The sequence below is a fragment of the Arachis hypogaea genome, chromosome 1, assembly GCF_003086295.3.
Source record: "Arachis hypogaea cultivar Tifrunner chromosome 1, arahy.Tifrunner.gnm2.J5K5, whole genome shotgun sequence".
NCBI lineage: Eukaryota > Viridiplantae > Streptophyta > Magnoliopsida > Fabales > Fabaceae > Arachis > Arachis hypogaea.
Genome location: NC_092036.1, coordinates 35,167,139 through 35,188,923, shown reverse-complemented (window position 1 = coordinate 35,188,923; position 21,785 = coordinate 35,167,139). Strand labels below are relative to the sequence as shown.

The window sequence follows — 21,785 nt, the reverse complement described above, 5'->3', positions numbered from 1 at the left end:
GACTGGAGACTCTAGCAAAGCTGAGTCACAATCTGAAAAGGTTCACCTAGTCATGTGTCTGTGGCATTTATGTATCTGGTGGTAATACTGGAAAACAAAGTGCTTAGGGCTACGGCCAAGACTCATAAAATAACTGTGTTCAAGAATCAACATACTACACTAGGAGAATCAATAATACTATCTGAATTCTGAGTTCCTATGGATGCCAATCATTCTGAATTTCAAAGGATAAAGGGAGATGCCAAAACTGTTCAGAAACAAAAAGCTACAAGCCCCGCTTATCTAATAAGAATCTGAGCTCCATTTAAAACTCGTAGATATTATTACTTCTTAATTTCTTTCATCCTATTTTATTTATCTAGTTGCTTGAGGACAAGCAACAGTTTAAGTTTGGTGTTGTGATGAGCGGATATTTTATACGCTTTTTGGGGGTAATTTCATGTAGATTTTAGCATGTTTTAATTGGTTTTTAGTAGAATATTATTGGTTTTTAGGCAAAAATCATATTTCTGGACTTTACTATGAGTTTGTGTGTTTTTCTGTGATTTCAGGTATTTTCTGGCTGAAATTGAAGGAGCTGAGCAAAAATCTGAGTTAGGCTGAAAAAGGACTGCTGATGCTGTTGGATTCTGACCTCCCTGCACTCGAAATGGATTTTTTGGAGCTAAAGGAGTCCAATTGGCACGCTCTCAACGGCGTTGAAAAGTAGACATCTAGGGCTTTCCAGCAATATATAATAGTTCATACTTTGCGCGAAGATAGACGACGCAACTTGGCGTTGAACGCCAAGTACATGCTGCTGTTTGGAGTTAAACGCCAGAAACACGTCATGATCCGGAGTTGAACGCCCAAAACACGTTATAACTTGGAGTTCAACTCCAAGAAAAGCCTCAGTTCGTGGATAGCTTTAGTCTCAGCCCCAGCACACACCAAGTGGGCCCCAGAAGTGGATTTCTGCACCAATTATCTCAGTTTACTCATTTTCTGTAAACCTAGGTTACTAGTTTACTATTTAAACAACTTTTAGAGACTTATTTTGTACCTCATGACATTTTCAGATCTGAATTACATACTTTTTGACGGCATGAGTCTCTAACTTCATTGTTGGGGGTGAGGAGCTCTGCAGCGTCTCGATGAATTAATGCAATTGTTTCTATTTCACTCAAACGTGTGTATGGTCCGATCTAAGATGTTTATTTGCGCTTAATTATGAAAGAGGTGATGATCCGTGACACTCATCACCTCCCTCAATCTATGAACGTGTGCCTGACAAACACCTCCGTTCTACATCAGACTGAATGAGCTTCTCTTAGATTCTTTAATCGGAATCTCCGCGGTATAAGCTAGAATTGATGGCGGCCACTCTTGAGAATCCGGAAGGTCTAAACCTTGTCTGGTGGTATTCCAAGTAGGATTCAAGGATTGAATGGCTGTGACGTGCTTCAAACTCGCGATTGCTGGGCGTGATGACAAACGCAAAAGGATCAATGGATCCTATTCCAACATGATCGAGAACCAACAGCTGATTAGCCGTGCTGTGACAGAGCATCTGGACCGTTTTCACTGAGAGGATGGGAGGTAGCCACTGACAATGGTGACACCCTGCATACAGCTTGCCGTAGATGTGCTTTATAAACAATTGAGTTGAATATTACATTACAGAAATTCAGAGGACAAAGCATCTCCAAAACTCCAACATATTTCTCATTACTGCACAACAAGTAACGATTTTATTCTCTTTTATTTTTCCAATCTAATAATTCCAACTGATAATTTTAATTAATATCCTGACTAAGAATAATAAAATAAACATAGCTTGCTTCAAACCAATAATCTCCGTGGGATCGACCCTTACTCACGTAAGGTATTACTTGGACGACCCAGTGCACTTGCTGGTTAGTTGTACGGATTACAAATTCGTGCACCAAGAAGCTCGGCAATGGACAATAATTTACCAGAAGAAAGAACATCAATCGGATAATCCAAAATTAGATCATCCTCCCCAAATCTCTCTAAGGCATCAAGAACTTGCATGGGTTCAGGACACCAATAGAGGGGGAAATTTTCCCCCAGTTCATCATCAAGAAAAAAGGGATACTCAGTCTCAGAAGAACGGATTTTTACAAACATTTCCTTAAAACTTTTGAAAGAAGATTTAAATAAGGAAAACAAAGCGCGCCCTAGGTAACTACTCAAGTTTATCCAGAGACCTCTGCGGGCTCTTTTCGATTGAAAAAGCGAGAAAAACAGGCTCAACGAGGGTGTGTGATTTAAAAACATCATTAGAATCTCAAAACCACGAAGAAAAGCTCAAGAATTGGGATGAAGCTGAGATGGAGCATAGTTCAATTGGGTCAAAACCATGCATTCAAAATTGGTGAAAGGAAGCTTCAAATTCAACTCAGAGAATGAACAAGTATAAGCATAAAAATACGCCCAATCCGCCTTTTTTCACAGACCCTCACTTTCCCATTGCAAGCAATCAACTCAATGCCACAACTGGTGTCCTTGCGAACTTAGTCCGAAGCATTAAGCGAAGCCAGCATTTTCGGGTTCTGATAAAGGGACGCACGACAATTAACGTCTGTTTGAACCCATTTATAAAGGCCATCCTTAACCTCAACCACTTTATCCTCTGGTTTTTTCATCATGAAAACCAAAGAAAAGAAGGAAGAATAGAAGCAAAAGACACTGACCTTTGGATGCCATCTTCTTTCTGCAGAAGTACAGTGAAGAAAAAACCTCCCTACACACCACAGAGGTTTCCAATGCAATAAACACGATCACACGATTAAACTCACGGTTAATCCCCAACCGTTGGATCAAACACTGTTGACATGACTAACCACACCAATAGCCATGATTACCTTGATCCAAGGACCCACTAACAGCTATCCCCAAACATCCTTTCGAGGCTGAAGCGCTAATAAATGCAACTCCTCATATTCTATTTTTTAGTTTCCTTTAATTCTTATCTTTTTGTTATTTTTATTTTTATTTCTCTAAAATCATGCTTTATCTTCAATTATTTACGCTCCTAAAGGCAAATCTTCAATGTCAAGGTCGGAACCAAGTCAAGCTTTGGGGCTCAGACATAGGTCAAACAAAGTATAACGTCGGACAACACTAACAAAACTTCAACTTGCTCCTGACCATAGCAAGTCAAGCTTGGGGGCTGCGATCCATACCTAAAAAGCCGGTCTGACGTCATACTTCACAGAAACCACGTCCAACAAACAGAACGCAATATACCAGGTCAAAACTAGGTTACTTAGCCACAAGAGAGATATTCGAGCTTTAGCTCGGATATAAGGCCAGGAATCTCAGGCCGACTAATAGATCTCTCCAACCATAAGTAGCGCTATGTAGATAGCCAAAGGGACGAATACAGATACATCCAGAATTCAGTACTCACTATAATCGTTATTAAGATATTATTCCTGCGCATAAACTAACTTAAGCATTGGAGTCTTTTTTACAGGTACTCTCCACTTTTCGGACAAAGCTCGCACTGGTGGCACGATCTTTAGCAACAACAGCCGCACAAGCATTTCTAGCCGCCACTGACCTATACCTCGGCCTGAGCCCTAGGTAGGAACAATATATATATGATTTTGGATTTATAAATGTTTCTCCGTGGAATGACAATTCGCCCGTGGAATGACAATTCGCACTATAGTCGTCTTTTGTGAGGAGAATGGCTGTCACGTGCCGTGCGTGACGCTTTAAATCAAATAGTCGTCTTTCAAATCTTATTAAGCGAGTAAAAGGTAAAGTGTGTATGTTGCTGATGATGCCTGCCCGTCCTCTTTAGCCTCAGACATCATAGCCGATCGTTGAGTTCATTGACCATTTTCTATTTGTCTGGTTACCGATTTATTAGTGGATTTATTAGCGGAAGTGGAACGGGTATCCGTTAGAAATCGAGTTTGCTATCTTAACGTTTGACTGATTCTTCCTGAGATATAATGAACAGTTACCGACCTATAAGGATACGGATCAATAAATATTAAATTGTAGTTCTTATATACCCAAGAAAATAAAAAATGTTTTCCTGTTAGTTATATAGTAGAAAATTAAACGATCACATTGGAACCACAAAGCAAAGTCCTACTGCATGGGTAGAGAGACCCTTGTGTATGAACATAATTTCTCTCTGAATAAAGTAATTAGCATCCCAACTTGAAGGTTGCGTCTATAATTTAAAATAATTAATGGCAATGTAACAGGGCATAGATATGCAAGTTTAAAATTATTCAAGACCCTTGAGATACCTAGACCTATATATTTCAAATATGCCAGAAAATTTTGCCTAATTTATGATAGATAACCCGGCTGGCACATTAGCTACAAATAACTGATTAAATTAAAGGTTTTGTTGATTGAACAGTTGTTCCATCTCCAAGTCCGGTTCCCAAATTACTTACATCATCCAATTGGTATAGCTCTGCTGCTTGGATGCCTGATTCTCCGATTTGTTCTCCTGCAACATCTTAACAAATTATAGCCATGTATCAGTACACAGTTCACAACATATACGTGCGATGGACTACTCATCAAGTTTAAGTTTTGGTTCCTAACATCATCCTAGCTCCCATCTTACTTGCATAACAATTTTAAGTCAACAACGTTTCTACCTGCAATAACTCGGTCATTTTGCCAGTCTTGGTAAAGTCAGAAGGTTGGGGAGCAGATGCAGAATTTTTCTGAGGATGAGATTGTACATCTTCTAGAGGCTTAATTAAAACGGGTTGATTCATGTCATTGACTTTTTCTTCTTGTCTACAGCTTGGTTCCTTCAGTTGCGTCTTGTCATCTGACTTACTGTTGTCAGTGTCAATATCCATGGCATCTGATGGAGCTTCGATCCTCTTGACAACCTCAGTGACCAACTGCTCAAAGGGTGCGTTAGGCACACTCATTGATTTCAGTTCTTCATTTGGCATATTAGAAGACTGATGGTGTGGAACGGCTTCGCACCGCATGCTGCTCGACAAGATGTTCTGGCTAGTTTGAGAGGTAAGTGCTTGATTTCCATCAGGTGCTGAAATTTCTTTGCTAACACTTGCTCCACTTCCTACAGAAACTTGGGCCATAACTTGAGACGGTGGAGTTGAAACTGGCAACCCATTTGAAAAATCGGCAGGTTGGAGCAAAGCAGGGCTTATATTACGTCCGGATATTTGAGTAGTAGTTTGACCTGCCACAGTAGGTACATTCTTTCCTAAAGTGACAACCGAATTACTAGAACCAGTTGCCGGTCTAGGTACAAGAGGGAGTGACGGTGACCCATTCATTGCATGAATTTCATTTCTATTAATGTTTGCATGCTGTTCATTCCTTTCCTTTGGGAGAGGATTCTGAAACTGAGCAGTTCCAGAAGGAATGGGAACCTCATCTCTTCGGATCATTGGAACACCTGGAGCAACATCATTTTCAGAAGAGATAGGAACGTATCGTCCAGGCTTGAAGACTAATCCCCTCAAAGTAGTATCAGAATCACCAACTCTTACACTGAGCAGATATCCAGCATCAAATACTGCCTCAATTACACCGGAAACTGCCTGGCCAATCATGGCATCATTTTCTTGGTTCCTTTGAAAGTGTTGATTTCCATTAGCCCCTTGATATCCAGGATGTACTACCACTGGCTCACCGCTGACAGAATTCAGCTTTTGCCTGTAACTATGTGAAATATAGGAACCGTCTTCTGAATCTGGTCGTGGGTACTTCCTTGGACGACCACGTTTGCGCTTCAAAGGCACATCACCAGAACCATCTGGAGTGTTATTTTGGTTTTGCTGATCCATATTATTTCTGTAACTCTAAGGTCTACAATTACAAGAGAGAGAGAGAGAGAGAGAGAGAGAGAGAGAGAGAGAGAGAGAGAGAAAGGGGGGGGGGGGGTCAATAAGCTTCTTGAGCGGATTAGGTATGCTTGGATTAGCTTATGCTAAAAACAGCTTGCAAGCAAAATATCTGATAGGTTCAACAAGAGTGACGACAAAAAGTGATTACAAATGCAAAATTCATAAACAAAAATATAAATATGTACTACAGCCAGCAGATAGAACATAATTTTCTAAAACTAGAAACAAAATTTATGTACTCTGTACTAGGATAATGATAAACCAGCCTCAAGGTAACAAGAGCTACCAACTCATTGCCTAGTGTTACCAAAAACAATGTTGGTAGCATAAAGAGTATCATGGCTATTTGAGATGGTGTAAATGATTTGGCACTGTATATCAGCACACAATCTATCGTATAATATACCATTTTCCACATTCTACCTCACTATAAACAAAACTAGTTCGTAGTTTCCAATTTAATAAAGTTTGCAGCACACAAACAAATTGTTACCAATTTGAGAGATCTACACTAAGCTTGTTGCCACAAAGAATAGAAAAAGATTAGTGATACACATATGTACATGTTTCATATTTTCATCTAGGCTTGCTTGGGAGAGTTTCGACCATCAGGAAAAGTCATGTTTGTTTAATCATCCAACTGATAGGAATTGAAAGAAAGAACAAAATAAACCATACGAGATGAAATGCATAACAAAAGTTTGACTAAAAACTAACTAAAATTTCAAAACAAGTGGAAGAAAGAAGTAAATGAAAACAAGTATCATAATTGGATGCAGGGAAAATAAACAGATATAATGAAGTATGCAAAGCATAAAGAGCAAGTCTTAATATAAGAACCGTATGTATAAATGACAAGAAATAATATAAAATACTAGAGGAATAAACCAGAGAATATAACATCATTAAGAAAAGTTTGGATATTAAGCATTTGACATAAATGGCTTGGCTAAAGACATGGCATTATTTAATCCATTTAGCCAACCCCACTTAACACTAGGAAAGAACTCATTCTTAGTCCATATTGCATGCAATCCATCCAAATTGTCATTGGTTGCAATGTTTAACAGAATATGCATGCAACCAATATGCAGAAAAAGGATTAAAGACCAACCTTTTTAGAACTTTTAAGATAAAATTATCATAGGACTCATTAATTAGTTGCGAGAGTTATGTTACCGTTAAGCAAATGTAGAAGGGATTAATTAGTTGTATTTGATTATTTTGAGCGTTTCTCTTGGAGATATTGTCGAGCTTCTAACACTTCCACTACCATTTGATATCCCACTTGTATTTTCCCCAATTTGTAGGGTTCCCAACAAAGTGCTAATGATTTCCCAATTAAGCACATTTTTAGTATTTTATTAGTACCAGTTCAAACATATGTAACTGTAATCCATTGATGATTTACAACATTCAATAAACATATTATATATATAATCTCAGTTCAGTTTCACTAGCAATACTTCATTTGCATTTTGAAACATCGAAACTCCATGTCACCTACTCAGCCCAAAGTATTCATTGCTGACAGTTTCTGAGCTCGATAGCCAAAATTCATTTATCATAATGCAGAAAACTGAAACTTTCAAAAGTTTGACATAGCCAAAGAAGTTATAGAAATATTTTAGTTTCTGCACAATAGCATTGTGTATTAACAAAAGATATGAAACCATGATTTTTTTTTTTAATGCATGCAAGCATGGCCATTCAAATCTGGACGGGAGAAAGGAGGACTAAGAAAACGTGTCTTGATGAGGCTTTAGCAGCTGTTGGAGCAACTTTCCGTTTGAGAAAATGAAATTTTGTACTAACTCTGACAGGTATATCAACATAATTATGAGCCAATATATAGGGAGGATATACGGGGTTTTCTATAGATGGAAGAGCAGCTCATAAAGGAATAGATTGAAAAGGAATGGAATAGAGTAGTATGGATCATGTCATCGTGTCAAATGAATTGTAAGTTTAATGAGTAAAGAAAAAGGGGATAATGACACTGCCTCCTTCCCATTCAAAAGGACTTTGAGTGGCAAGGGATGGAAACGCCCTCTTTTTTAATCAATCTCAAATGCAATTCACTTCCTTAATCGTTTCCCTCTATTGCAATCTTATTCAAAGCCAGTAAACTACAACTAGTCAAGTACTCATTTGAGGGAACAAAATTTGACAGTATATTCAACACAGAGACACCAAAGCACCAAGAAAGAATAGAAAGGGCTACTCTACAGTCTACAGAATAGTAAATTAAATTGTACAGAAAAAAGTGTTTCTAGCTATTGGACCTCTTTCAACGCTGGTAACATTGGCAGCTACACAAGCACGTGCAACAATTACCATCACTCAAGTGGTTACAAAATAATAATAACAATTCAAGATAAGCATGATTCATGACCTAACAGCATAGTTGTCAGAATCGAACCAATAATCAAACCGGTCAGGCTACTGAATCACTGGTTCAACCAGTTAATCATTAGTTGAACCGGTTAACTTGGTCCCACATAAATAAAAAATATAAAATAGTCAAAAACTTAAAATTAAAATTTAGAATACATATTATCACTAACATTTTTACAACAATTGTCTCAATTTCTAAAAATAACTAATTGAGACTTGTTTATAACACTTCCCATAAAAGGCAACTATAACTAGAACTTTCAAAAGCATATGATCATAAGTCCTTCATGCACAGAATATGAACTAATTCCACCAAATCATTATTTGTCAAAGTAGTGTGCTGCAAATAAAGGGGATAGAAGAAAGCAATAGAGTTTCAAAAGTTTGAACCTTTAGACGAAAAGCTTAGAACCTGAGAAGTGCCAAATACTCCTAGTTTAAACCCTGCAAACAAAACCAAACCATCACAGATTATTCAACAGAATAAACATGAGAAGAACAATATAAATTCACAGAACAATAACAAAACAGCACCAACAATATAAAAACAGCAGCTCAATTCACCATAATGATATTAAAACAGCAACAAATCAACCCTAAGCCCCGATAATGAGAGAGAGAGAGAAAAAGCATCAATCAATCACTAAACCTACATATATTACCCTGTAAAAACAAAATTTGAATAATCTGCCAAGAATCAACAAATTATAATCAAGAATCAACTGAATCAGTTAATCAACATCAGTTAATCAATTAATCAGTTAGACAGATTATAATCCAGTAACTGAATAGCTTAAAAAAATTTAAAAGCTTACCTGATGATGTGAAGGCACAACGCGGGCAGAGAAGAGGGAGACCAAGCAAGGCGAAGCAGAGACTGGCAAGGGGAGGCAGCAGCGCCGGCAGGCCCAGCCCGATGAGGACGCGACGACGACGACGAGAGACGCACACTTGCAACGAGACGCAGTGAAGGTGCAGGAGCTGGCGGACGCAGTGAAGACGCAGGGACGACGCGACGTGGACGGAGGTACAGACGACGCGTCAGCAGTGAAGGCGCAGGAGCTGGCGAACGCAGAGGAACCGGCGACGAAAGGCGACCGTGCGGTGTCGGCGACAGCGACTCTGTGAGAGTGAGAGGGTTGAGGCGCCGCGTTGAGAGCTCCTCTGCGTTTGGCCCGTTTCAGATCTGTCTCAGAGAGCGACGGAGTGGGTTGGGGAGGGATCCTTCGCTGGATTAGGGTTTCCTTTTTAAGTTGAACCAGTGCGGGTTTCTCAAATCCGCCGGTTCATCGATTTTTATTAAAACCAGCTGGAGTCAATCAGTTTTCACCTGTTCTTTTTTTTTATTCGGTTCAATGTTTTGTCCGGACTAATCCCATGGTCGAAACCAACTTGGGTTGGTCGAGTGGTCAACTCACTCGTCCGCTTAAGCAAATGTCGGGAGTTCGAACCCCGCCTTGTGCATGCAGCAACCCATTGGCCAGCGGCAGACCCTTAAATGGAGCTCAGATCCGCGACGGATTAGTCCTTAACCTGTCGGGTTGGGGGATACCGTTTGGGTAAACCAAAAAAAAAATCCCATGGTCGATTCACTAATTTTCTAGTTTTTTTTTAAGCCATGATATTGATGACTTTAAGTACTAAAGAATTTACATAATCAACAGAATCATGAGAATTGATAACAAGATCGTAAGTTTTCAGACAGTCGGTTTCAAATTTTAATTTTTGTTATTCCTTTGTGATATCAATTAAAAGTACATCCTAAAAAAATTTCAATATATAAGAGCAATTCTAATGGTAGAAGAATTTAGAGTCGCATTCCCTGTATGTTAGTAAAAGATGAGGACCTATTATTGAAGTAAACAAAAAGTGAATTTTTTCACAAGCTTCAAAGCAATAGAAACCCCAAAGGACTCCCTTTCTTTCAAAGAAATGATATTTTATTAATAAAATTAATATTTTATATACATAATACATATGTGAGCTAACCGTTAAATATATTATACTTTACATATATAATTAATTATTATAATTATTAATAAATTAAATATGATTTAATTATTTTATAATTATATAAAATAATTAATTTATATTTAATTTATTAATAATTATAATAATTAATTAATTAAAAGATTAAATTTTTATTTAATTAATAATTTATATTATTATATTTAGTTAGCCGTTGTAAAATTAGCCATTGCAAAACTAGTCGTTAAAAATTAGCTGTTACTATGTTACCGTTATTATTAATAAATTAATATTTTGTTACTCTATATATACCACTTAAATACACTTCTATTCTCACACTTTCTACTACTCTTTTTCATATTCTTCCAAGTTTACGAAATCAAAGTTCTGCTAATATTATTTTTTGTTCGGAAAAATGAATCCAAACTAACTCAACTCTTTCTTCAATTACTTACAAAACTTTTCTCAATTTCCAAATACCCAACAATCTCAAACTCTCAAGTCCCAAATCAAAACTTCACACTACCGAATACATTTCAAAATTCAAATCCACAAAATCTTTCTAACTTCAATTTTTAAGCTCTTTATAATGATCAATTTCCTATATTCCAACCGCAAAATCAAAATTCACAAACACCACATTTTCCATTTTCATCCATATTTAACCCCTCTATCAGAAATGTTACTCCAACATCTTTACCATTTCCAACTCAATTCCGTGCATCAAGACATAACTCATCTAGTGTTGGTGGCTCTTCTAACCCATCTTCTCAGACTCCTATACAATCTAGTCCAAATTCGCAATATTCACCCCTCATGGATTAGATGCTATCGACCTCAATGATGATGATATTGAAGATTGGAGGCAAGATAGTATTCAACATTGGGATTGGGAAGAGGATGAGATGTTGATCAGTACATGGTTAAATGTTCAACTGACCCTATAGTTGGTACCAATCAAAAGGGAGAAACATTTTGGAGTTGAATTCATAGCTACTGTGTAGAATTTCGCTACAACATGACAAAGGGAGTAGTTGCATGTAAGAAACGATAGTATAAGATCAACAAGGCTGTTGCACAATTTGCTAGTTGCTACGATCAAGCTAGTCAAAACATAAGGAGTGGTTCGAACGCTGATGATATAAAGGAGTTGGCCTATAAACTTTATTCCACAAATTATGGTAAAAAATTCACTTTTGAGAGGCATTGGAACATGCTTAGGTTGGAGTAAAAATGGAGAAGCCAACTACCTACACAGAGTGGTGGCTCAAAGAGAACCAAGGTTAGTGCAATTAGAGCATACTCATCCTCATCAAACCAAGAAACACCATTGGCTGACAAACCCGGTGTGGACTCTCCCGTTCGCCCACAAGGATCAAAGAAGAGCAAGCGAAAAGGTAAGGGAAAAGCACAAATGTCTGAAGATTTTAGCAAAAAGAAATCATCGGTTGTTAAAAAATTATCTCCCATAGAAGATATTAAGAATGTTAGAGAAAAAGAACTAATAGATAGAGAAAAAAGAAAGAGAAGAGGAGAGGAAACATAGAGCAAAGATTATGGCAATCAAAGAAAAGGAGTTACAAATTCAAGCGGCAATGAAAAAACAAGAATTACAAACTCAGAGGTATCTTAAAGAAATGGAGATAAATGCAAAAGAAAGGGAAATGGAAAGGATGGCCAAGGAAAGAGAAAGGAAAATAGATATGCAAATACTTAATGCTGACACATCTACAATGAGTGAAAAACGACGAGCTCTTCATAAAATTGTATGTGAGAAAATAATCGGCAAGTGGTTTACTTAATGGTTCATTGTATTCATAGAGTTATGTAGTATGTGATGTAGTTTGTTTTATTTATTTCTAATGTAATTTTTTAAATTAGTCTATATTATTGTGCCGTTATTGTTCATGAAAGTGACCGTTGCAAAACTAGCCGTTGCAAAACTAACCGTTGTAAAACTAGCCGTTAAGTAGCCGTTGTATAATGAGCCATTGCAAAACTAGTTGTTAAGTAGCCATTGTAAAACTAGCCGTTGAGGAGTAGGTCCTTATTGCAGACACACTTATAAATATCAACTATCAATGACTCCACAACTCCACTTCAACTCTTGTTTCTCATCTCGAAAGAGAACTAAAAATTACATTTCTAGATATGGCCAGAAATTTTGATTTTATGTTTAATAAGGCTTTGTATGGCAAAAGAAGATGGCAAGATAACACACTCATAGATAATTGGATCGATGAGTGTTTACTCGAAAATTCAGAAGAAGAAGATATCGATAGAAGCTCTATCCCAACTACTCGTAGATGGATCAACAGAGATCGAGAAGCAGAACATGATCGCCTTTTTCAAGATTACTTTGTAGATGAACCGGTGTATAATGCTGACATTTTCCGACGGAGATTTCGAATGAGAAGACATGTGTTCCTTCCGATAGTAGTCACTCTCTCAAACGTCTATCCATATTTCCAATAGAGAGTTGATGCAACTGGAAGAAGAGGCTTGTCGCCACTCCAAAAATGTACCGCTGTGATACGGATATTAACATATGGCATAGTAGCTGATGCTGTTGATGATTATGTATGCATAGGCGAGAGCACTACAATTGAATGCTTGGAAAAGTTTGTTGAAGGTGTCATTTCGGTGTTCGAGGATGAATACTTGCAAAAACCCAATCCAAATTACGTACGACGCCTGCTACAAATGGCGGAGGGTCGTGGCTTCCCTGGCATGTTGGGTAGTATTGACTGCATGCATTGGCAATAGAAAAATTGTCCAAAGGTGTGGAAAGGTATGTACATGAGTGGTTATCGTGGGGTTGCAACCATAGTACTTGAGGTTGTAGCATCTTCAGACCTTTGGATATGGCATGCGTTCTTTGGAGTTTTTGGTTTAAATAACAATATCAATGATGAGCGGATATGTTATACGCTTTTTGGGGGTAATTTCATGTAGTTTTTAGTATGTTTTAGTTAGGTTTTAGTATATTTTTATTAGTTTTTAGGAACAATTCATATTTCTGGAATTTACTATGAGTTTGTGTGTTTTTCTGTGATTTCAGGTATTTTCTGGCTGAAATTGAAGGATCTGAGCAAAAATCTGATTCAGGCTGAAAAAGGACTGCTGATGTTGTTGGATTCTGACCTCCCTGCACTCAGAATGGATTTTCTAGAGCTACAGAAGTCCAATTGGCGCGCTCTTAATTGTTTTAGAAAGTAGACATCCAGGGCTTTCCAGCAATATATAATAGTTCATACTTTGCTCGAAGATAAATGACGTAAACTGGCGTTTGACGCCAATTCCATGTTCCATTCTGGCGTTAAACGCCAAAAACAGGTTACAAGTTGGAGTTAAACACCCAAAACAGGTTACAACCTGGCGTTTAACTCCAGAAATAGCCTATGCACGTGTAAAGCTCAAAGCTCAGCCCTAGCACACACCAAGTGGGCCCCAGAAGTGGATTTCTGCACTATCTATCTCAGTTTACTCATTTTCTGTAAACCTAGATTACTAGTATAGTATTTAAACAACTTTTAGAGATTTATTTTGTACCTCATGACATTTTTAGATCTAACCTTTGTACTTTTTAATGGCATGAGTCACTAAACTCTATTGTTGGGGGTGAGGAGCTCTGCTGTGTCTAGATGGATTAATGCAATTTTTCTGTTTTCTATTCAAACACGCTTATTTCTATCCAAGATATTCATTTGCACTTCAATATGATGAATGTGATGATCCGTGACACTCATCATCATTCTCAACCTATGAACGCATGCCTTACAACCACCCCGTTCTACCTTAGATTGAATGAGCATCTCTTAGATTCCTTAGTCAGAGTCTTCGTGGTATAAGCTAGAATCCATTGGCAGCATTCTTGAGAATTCGGAAAGTCTAAACCTTGTCTGTGGTATTCCAAGTAGGATTCAGGGATTGGATGACTGTGACGAGCTTCAAACTCACAAGGGTTGGGCGTAGTGATAGACGCAAAAGGATTGATGGATCCTATTCCAACATGAGTGAGAACCGACAGATGATTAGCCATGCGGAGACAACGCACCTAGACCATTTTCACTGAGAGGATGGATGGTAGCCATTGACAACGGTGACCCACCAAACATACAGCTTGCCATGGGAGGGAACTTGCATGCGTGAAGACGAAGACAAGAAGAAAGCAGAGATTCAGAAGACAAAGCATCTCCAAAACTCCAACATATTCTCCATTACTGCATAACAAGTATTTATTTCATGCTCTTTTGTTCATTTGCAAGTCAACTGATAATTATAATTGATATCCTGACTAAGAGTTACAAGATAACCATAACTTGCTTTAAGCCAACAATCTTCGTGGGATCGACCCTTACTCACGTAAGGTATTACTTGAATGACCCAGTGTGCTTGCTGGTTAGTTGTGCAAAGTTGTGAAGAATTGTGATTTCCAATTTCATGCACCAAGTTTTTGGCGCCGTTGCCGGGGATTGTTTGAGTTTGAACAACTGACGGTGAATCTTGTTGCTTAGATTAGGAAAATTTTGTCTTTTGGGTTAAAGTCTTTTATATACTATTCAAAATTTTTTTATTAATTTTTAGTTTTTCTGTGAAGTTTAGTGTCATGTTTTAAGTTTGGTGTCAATTGCATGCTTTTCTTTGTCTTTTAATTTTCGAATTGCATGTTCTTTGTTCATCCTTGATCTTCAAGTTGTTCTTGTCTATTTTACTTGTTTGATCTTTAGTTTTTCTTGTTTTTGTGTTTTTCCTTGTTTTTCTTCTACATTTTTGAATTATTAGTGTCCAAGGTATAAAAATTTTTAAGTTTGGTGTCTTCTGTGTTCTTATTTTCTTAAAAATTTTTCAAAAAGTGTTCTTGGGGTTCTTTTTATGTTCTTATTGTTCTTGTGAATCTTCAAAGTGTTCTTGAGTCTTTCTTGTGTTTTGATCTTAAAATTTTTAAGTTTGGTGTTCCTTGGTGTTTTTCTTTCCAAATTTTCGAAAATAAGGAGCATTAGATCTAAAAATTTTGAGCCTTGTGTCTTTTTATTGTTTTTCTCTTATCATTAAAATTCAAAAATCAAAAAAATATCTTTTTCTCATTCCACTCATAATTTTCAAAAATTTAGCATTAAATTAGTCATCAATTTTTAAAAAAAAATCATATCTTTTTCAACCATATCTTTTTCAAAAATCAAATCTTTTTCAAAACCTCCTAACCACGTTTTTCTCTCTTCATTTTTCGAAAATCCTCACCCATTTTTCATTTTATTTTATTTTATTTTTTTTAATTTCTGTTTTCCAAAAAAATATTTTAATACTAATTGAATCTCCAATACAAAAACTTGGTGCACTAAATTGTAAATCACACTTTTTACAACTCGTACCACTAACCAGCAAGTGCACTGGGTCGTCCAAGTAATACCTTACGTGAGTAAGGGTCGCATCCCACTGAGATTGTTGGCTTGAAACAAGCTATGGTTATCTTGTAACTCTTAGTCAGGATAATAATAATTCTCAGTTTTAATTGGTAGTAAATAAAAAGCATGGATTAAATAATATTATGCAGTAATGGAGAATATGTTAGAGTTTTGGAGATGCTTTGTCTTCTGAATCTCTTCTTTCCCCTGTCTTCTTCTTCACGCACGCAAGGTTCCTCCTATGGCAAGCTGTGTATTGGTGGATCACAGTTGTCAATGACTACTATTCATACCCTGGGTCGAGCTGTCCGACCCGGGATGTTCGACAGACAAAGCGACCGACCTCTTCAGGTCAGGACAACCCGACCTCTTCCCAAAGAGCTCGACCAAGTCACTAGGAAAGCCCAAAGAAGGGCCCAAATAGAGGAACACGCCCCAAATCCTAAGGCAGCACAAGCATACAGAGAGAAGGGCGATTCCCTTGAAGATAAGATGACCTCACTTGAAGATAAAGATAAAGATAAGATAAGATAACTAACTTATCTTATCCACAGAAGGTCACGTCTCACCATTATAAATACACTAGAGCACCCAGGTATAACTCATACTCTGATTCTACTCAACACCTGCTTAATACCCTTGCTAACTTAAGCATCGAAGACCCTTGCAGGCACCCCCCACCATCCGGGGACGAAGGATCAGCATCATCACCAAGTCCAACAAGTCGGACACGGCGGCTCCAACCACCATCATCAAGTTGGACACGACAGCTCCGACCAGCACAGAAGATCTCGGCCGAGATCGACCTACAGTTTCAGGTAACCCCCGGAACATTAGCGCCGTTGCCGGGGACCTGGAAGTCATCCCATCACCATGGCGGACGACCATGACAACGACCACGATTCAGATCTGGAAAATAGAACACCGCTCTAGAACGCGGATGTCATGCTACAAGATACCCCGAAAACCAACAAGGACAAAGACTCACCAAATTCGGGGGCAATAGAAGCGCTCCTAGACCGCCTAAAACAACTTGAAAAAGAAACCCAACAACAGCGGGAAATCGGAAAAGATTTACAAAGAGAGGTGCGGCGACGTCGAGAATTGGAAGAAAAACTACAGCAATTGGAAGCCGACCTTAAATTAAAAGCCCCTCAGGCCAATCTCGAAGAAAATTCACGCAAAGAGCAAGACCCGTTCACCAGGGAAGTCATGAAAACCAAAATTCCAAAAGACTTCAAACTCCCGGATATGACCCTGTATGATGGTACCACGGACCCCAACCATCACCTCAGCAACTTCAGAAGCAGAATGTACCTCACTGACGCCCCAGATGCTGTTCGCTGTAAAGTCTTTCCAACAACTCTCACAAAGACAGCAATCCGATGGTTTGACAACCTGCCCCCTAAGTCCATCTCAAGCTTTGATGACCTAGCTAAAAAATTCCTAGCCAGATTCTCCATTCAGAAAGATAAGGCCAAACACGCCACCAGCTTACTAGGGATCAAACAAGGAGATCGGGAGAGCCTCCGCAACTACATGGAGAGATTCAACAAAACGTGCATGGACATACAAAGTCTACCAACAGAGGCCGCCATCATGGGACTCATCAACGGCCTACGAGAGGGACCTTTTAGCCAGTCTATATAAAAAAAGTACCCGACCTCCTTAGACAAAGTACAGGAACGAGCAGAAAAATATATCAACATGGAAGAAAATGCTCGGTTAGGGGAAACCTCAAAATCAGGGGCCTCCTACCGAGACAAAGATAAGGAATCCAAGAGAAAAGAAGATCGACAAGGGGAGAAAATAAAAAATACCATAATTACACTCCTCTCAGAGCATCCCTGGTCGAGATATACAAAGAAGTCTGCCATACGGAAAAAATCCCCCCAGCACGACCACTCAAAGGCAAAAGGGGAGGAGAAATCCGGAAGGAATATTGTGAATACCATCGAGTCTGAGGACACTCCACAAATGAATGCTTCGACTTAAAAAATATCATAGAAAAGTTGGTGAGAGAAGGAAAATTAGATCGATTTCTAGCCACCCGAGATGATGATCAAAGAAAGAGACGAAGAGATGAAGATAACAAACGAACCGAACGATCACCTCGGACGCCAGAGAGACATGTCCACATGATACATGGCGGATTCGCAAGAGGAGGGATCTCCAAATTATCTCGCAAAAGATATCTCAAAGAAGTATATCATGTCGAGGGAAAGGAAGAAGCACTCAACATCCCGGCAATAACATTTACTAAAGAGGATGCCTCCGGCATCATCCCAAGACACGACGATCCCATGGTCATAACCATCATATTGGCAAACGCCAATCTGCACCGCACCTTAATAGACCAAGGGAGTTCCGCCGACATCTTATTCAAAACAGCCTTCGATAAACTTGGCTTAGAAGAAAAAGAACTTAAAGCATATCCAAACAGTTTGTTCGGACTAGGAGATACCCCAGTTCAACCACTGGGATACATACCACTACATACAACCTTCGGAAAAGGAAACCAATCTAGAATCCTCAAAATAGACTACATCGTGGTCGATGTAAATTCAGCAATGCTCTCATTGGTCGGACAACACTCAATCAATTGGCGCAATAGTCTCGACCCCACATCTATGTATGAAATTCCCCACTACGAAAGGAATAGCTACGATAAAAGCAGATCAAAAGATGGCACGTCACTGTTATAACGAAAGCCTAAACCTCAGAGGCGGAGGAGAAGAGTTCCACACAATCGAGCTGGGCAGAGTCCAACGACGAGAAGAGCTTCGCCCACAGCTAGAAGGTGAGATAGAGAAGATTCAGATCGGGAATACTGCGGAAAAAATAACTAATATCGGCACAATCCTAAAAAAAGATTCAAAAGAACTACTAATACAATTCTTACGAGATAATATTGATCTCTTCACGTGGAAAGCCGCAGACATGCCAGGAATAGACCCTAAGCTAATGAGTCATAAGTTGGCGGTCTACCCAGGATCTCGGCCAGTACAGCAGAGACGAAGAAAACTTAGGCCAAAGCGATCCCAGGCTATGGAAGAACAAGTACAAGCACTACTGGAAGCAGGATTCATAAGAGAGGTTAAATACCCACTATGGCTAGCCAACGTCGTGTTGGTGAAAAAATTAAATGGGAAGTGGCGAATGTGCACCGATTACACCGATCTCAACAAATCTTGTCCAAAAGATCCATATCCACTCCCAAGTATTGACGCTCTGGTAGATGCTTCCTCCGGGTATAGATATCTCTCGTTTATGGACGCATACTCGGGGTACAACCAAATCCCCATGTATCCACCAGATCAAGAAAAAACCTCGTTCTTAACACCGAAAGCAAACTACTACTACATTGTGATGCCTTTCGGTCTCAAGAACGCAGGAGCTACTTATCAAAGGCTAATGAATAAAGTCTTCTCGGATCACATTGGAAAGATCATGGAAGTCTACGTGGACGACATGCTAATAAAAACACAAAGCGAAGAGACATTGTTGTCCGACCTGGCCCAAGTGTTTGACACCATAAGAAAGCATGACATGCGACTCAATCCTGCGAAATGCACCTTCGCAGTAGAAGCGGGCAAATTCTAAGGTTTCATGCTCACACAAAGAGGAATTGAAGCAAATCCAGACAAATGTCAGGCCATACTCAACATGAAGAGCCCAACCTGTGTCAAAGAAGTACAACAACTCAACGGGAGATTGGCCGCCCTGTCCCACTTCTTAGCAGGAGCCGCGATAAAATCTCTTCCCTTCTATGCTACTTTAAGAAAGGGAAAACAGTTCGAGTGGACACCAGAATGTGAGTAAGCCTTCCAAGACTTTAAGAAATTCTTAGGACGGCCACCTATCCTATCTCGACCACGAGAAGGAGAACCACTCATATTATATCTCGCAGTAGGAAGCCGGGCAATAGCCTCAACACTGGTCAGAGAAGACGAAAATGGACAACGACCCGTCTACTTCATTAGCAAAGCACTACAGGGATCCGAACTGAACTACCAGAAAATAGAAAAATTCGCCTATACTCTGATCTTAACATCCCGACGACTCCGCCCTTACTTCCAAGCTCACACCATTAAAGTTCGAACTAACCAACCCTTAAAAGGAATATTGCAGAAAACAGATTTAGCGGGCAGAATTCTACAATGGGCAATCGAGTTGTCAGAATTCGACCTCCAATATGAAGCTCGGACGGCCATCAAATCACAGTATCTGGCTGACTTTATCGCAGAATTCATAGATGCCCTAGAAATCCTCACAGAATGGAATCTCTATGTAGACGGCTCTTCAAATAAAACTGGAAGCGGCGCATGCGTAATAATAGAAAGCAACCAAGGAACCCAAATTGAGCTCTCCCTCAAGTTTGGGTTCCCGGCCTCAAATAACCAAGCAGAATATGAAGCATTGTTAGCTGGTTTGAAGCTGGCTGAAGAGGTAGGAGCTCAAAAACTCAACATTTACAATGATTCACAAGTGGTCACATCACAAATAACAGGGAGCTACCAAGCCAAAGAGCCCACCATGAAAAGGTATTTAGATAAGACCAAGGAACAGCTCAGACAAATCGGGGAATATAAGATCTGCCACATACCCCGCAAACAAAATGCTCGAGCTGACGCACTCTCGAAACTAGCCAGCACCAAACCAGGGGGCAACAATAGAAGCCTCATCGAGGAAATGTTATAAAACCCGTCAATTTCGGAAGAAGAAAAAGTCCTAGCCATAGTAAACCAGGACCAAGGATGGATGACCCCCATAATCAACTACCTCAAGACAGGAACACTCCCGACAGAAGAAAAGGAGGCGTAAAGGCTAAAAAGGGAGGCACAGTACTACACCATCATAAACAACATACTGTACAAAAGAGGGATCTCAGTACCATTATTAAAATGCGTTCCGACCTCCCACATAAGGGAAGTGTTAGAAGAAGTACATGGCGGCATTTGTGGCAATCATCTCGGAGCACGAGCTCTTGTCAAAAAAGTACTCCGGGCAGGGTTCTATTGGCCAACATTACAGAAAGAAACCACAGAATTTGTAAAGACATGTCCACCATGTCAGAAACATGCCAACTTTCACATCGCCCCACCAGAAGAGCTCATCAGCGTGACTTCTCCTTGGCCGTTTGCAAAATGGGGACTCGATCTTCTCGGCCCCTTTCCCCAGGGATCAGGACAAGTTAAATTTCTCATAGTAGGGGTAGACTACTTTACAAAGTGGATCGAGGTAGAACCCCTAGCTAACGCCACCACCCAAAGAAGCCGGAAATTCCTATATAGAAACATTGTTACAAGGTTCGGAGTTCCATATTCAATAACCACAGACAATGGCACTCAATTCACAGATGCAGGCTTTAGAAAACTAGTAGCCGACTTGAACATAAGGCACCAGTACACCTCCGTCGAACATCCACAGGCCAATGGGCAGACCGAAGCCGCCAACAAAGTCATAGTGGCCGGGTTAAAACGGAGATTACAAGATGCAAAGGGATCCTGGGCAGAAGAGATTCCACAGGTCCTATGGGCATATCGAACAATGCCACATTCCACCACAAAGGAATCCCCCTTCCGGTTAGCATACGGAATAGAAGCAATGATTCCAGTAGAGATTGAGGAAAGATCGCCTAGAGCAATTCATTACAATGAGGAAGCAAACTCACAACTTCAGAGGGAAGAGCTCGACCTACTACCCGAAATCCAAGAAAGAGCTCAGATCAGGGAGGAAGCTGTAAAACGCCGAATGGCTTCCAGATATAATCAAAGGGTAGTACCGAGAAGTTTTGCAGAGAATGATCTTATCCTAATCCGAAATGATATTAGAACAACTCGACCAGGAGAAGGAAAGCTGGCAGCAAACTGGAAAGGACCCTACCGAGTTATAGAAGTACTGGGGAAGGGCTACTACAGACTGTCCGAACTCGACGGACGAGAGCTCCCCAGATCATGGCACGCCTGCAACCTAAGAAGGTACAACAGTTAAAAAAGGTAAAGGATCTCATTATTGGATGCACTCTTTTTCCTGAAAAGGTTTTTTAATGAGGCACCAGGTTGAGAGCTAGACACTATCTGACTTAAAGGGATGAAAAAATTCCCACATATATATATTCGCACGTTTCTTTGAAATAAAATTT

The 21,785-nt window shown here is 39.4% G+C and overlaps 1 protein-coding gene across 2 annotated transcripts; it reads right to left on the bottom strand.

The window, feature by feature from the left end:
• Positions 1-4,161: 4,161 nt before the first annotated feature.
• On the bottom strand, positions 4,162-9,584 carry LOC112802029 (uncharacterized). 2 transcript variants are annotated; one of them, XM_025845023.2, is made up of 4 exons: positions 9,083-9,584; positions 8,658-8,711; positions 4,638-5,832; positions 4,162-4,492 (listed from the first exon to the last, which is right to left on the bottom strand). In XM_025845023.2, the coding sequence occupies exons 3-4, from the start codon at positions 5,808-5,810 to the stop codon at positions 4,424-4,426; spliced, it is 1,242 nt and encodes a 413-aa protein (XP_025700808.1). In that variant the 5' UTR covers positions 5,811-5,832; positions 8,658-8,711; positions 9,083-9,584; the 3' UTR covers positions 4,162-4,423. The 2 variants fall into 2 exon arrangements, with proteins under 2 accessions (XP_025700808.1, XP_072053473.1); XM_072197372.1 differs by having other exon boundaries at positions 4,638-5,979; positions 9,083-9,530.
• Positions 9,585-21,785: the final 12,201 nt, after the last annotated feature.

What these genes read in the sequence shown, in the direction of transcription:
- LOC112802029 (XM_025845023.2), bottom strand. Translation starts at nt 5,810, where the DNA reads ATGGATCAGCAAAACCAAAATAACACTCCAGATGGTTCTGGTGATGTG. An exon ending in AAATGACCGAGTTATTGCAG is followed by an intron (nt 4,493 to 4,637) that starts GTAGAAACGTTG and finishes TAATTTGTTAAG; the next exon opens with ATGTTGCAGGAGAACAAATC.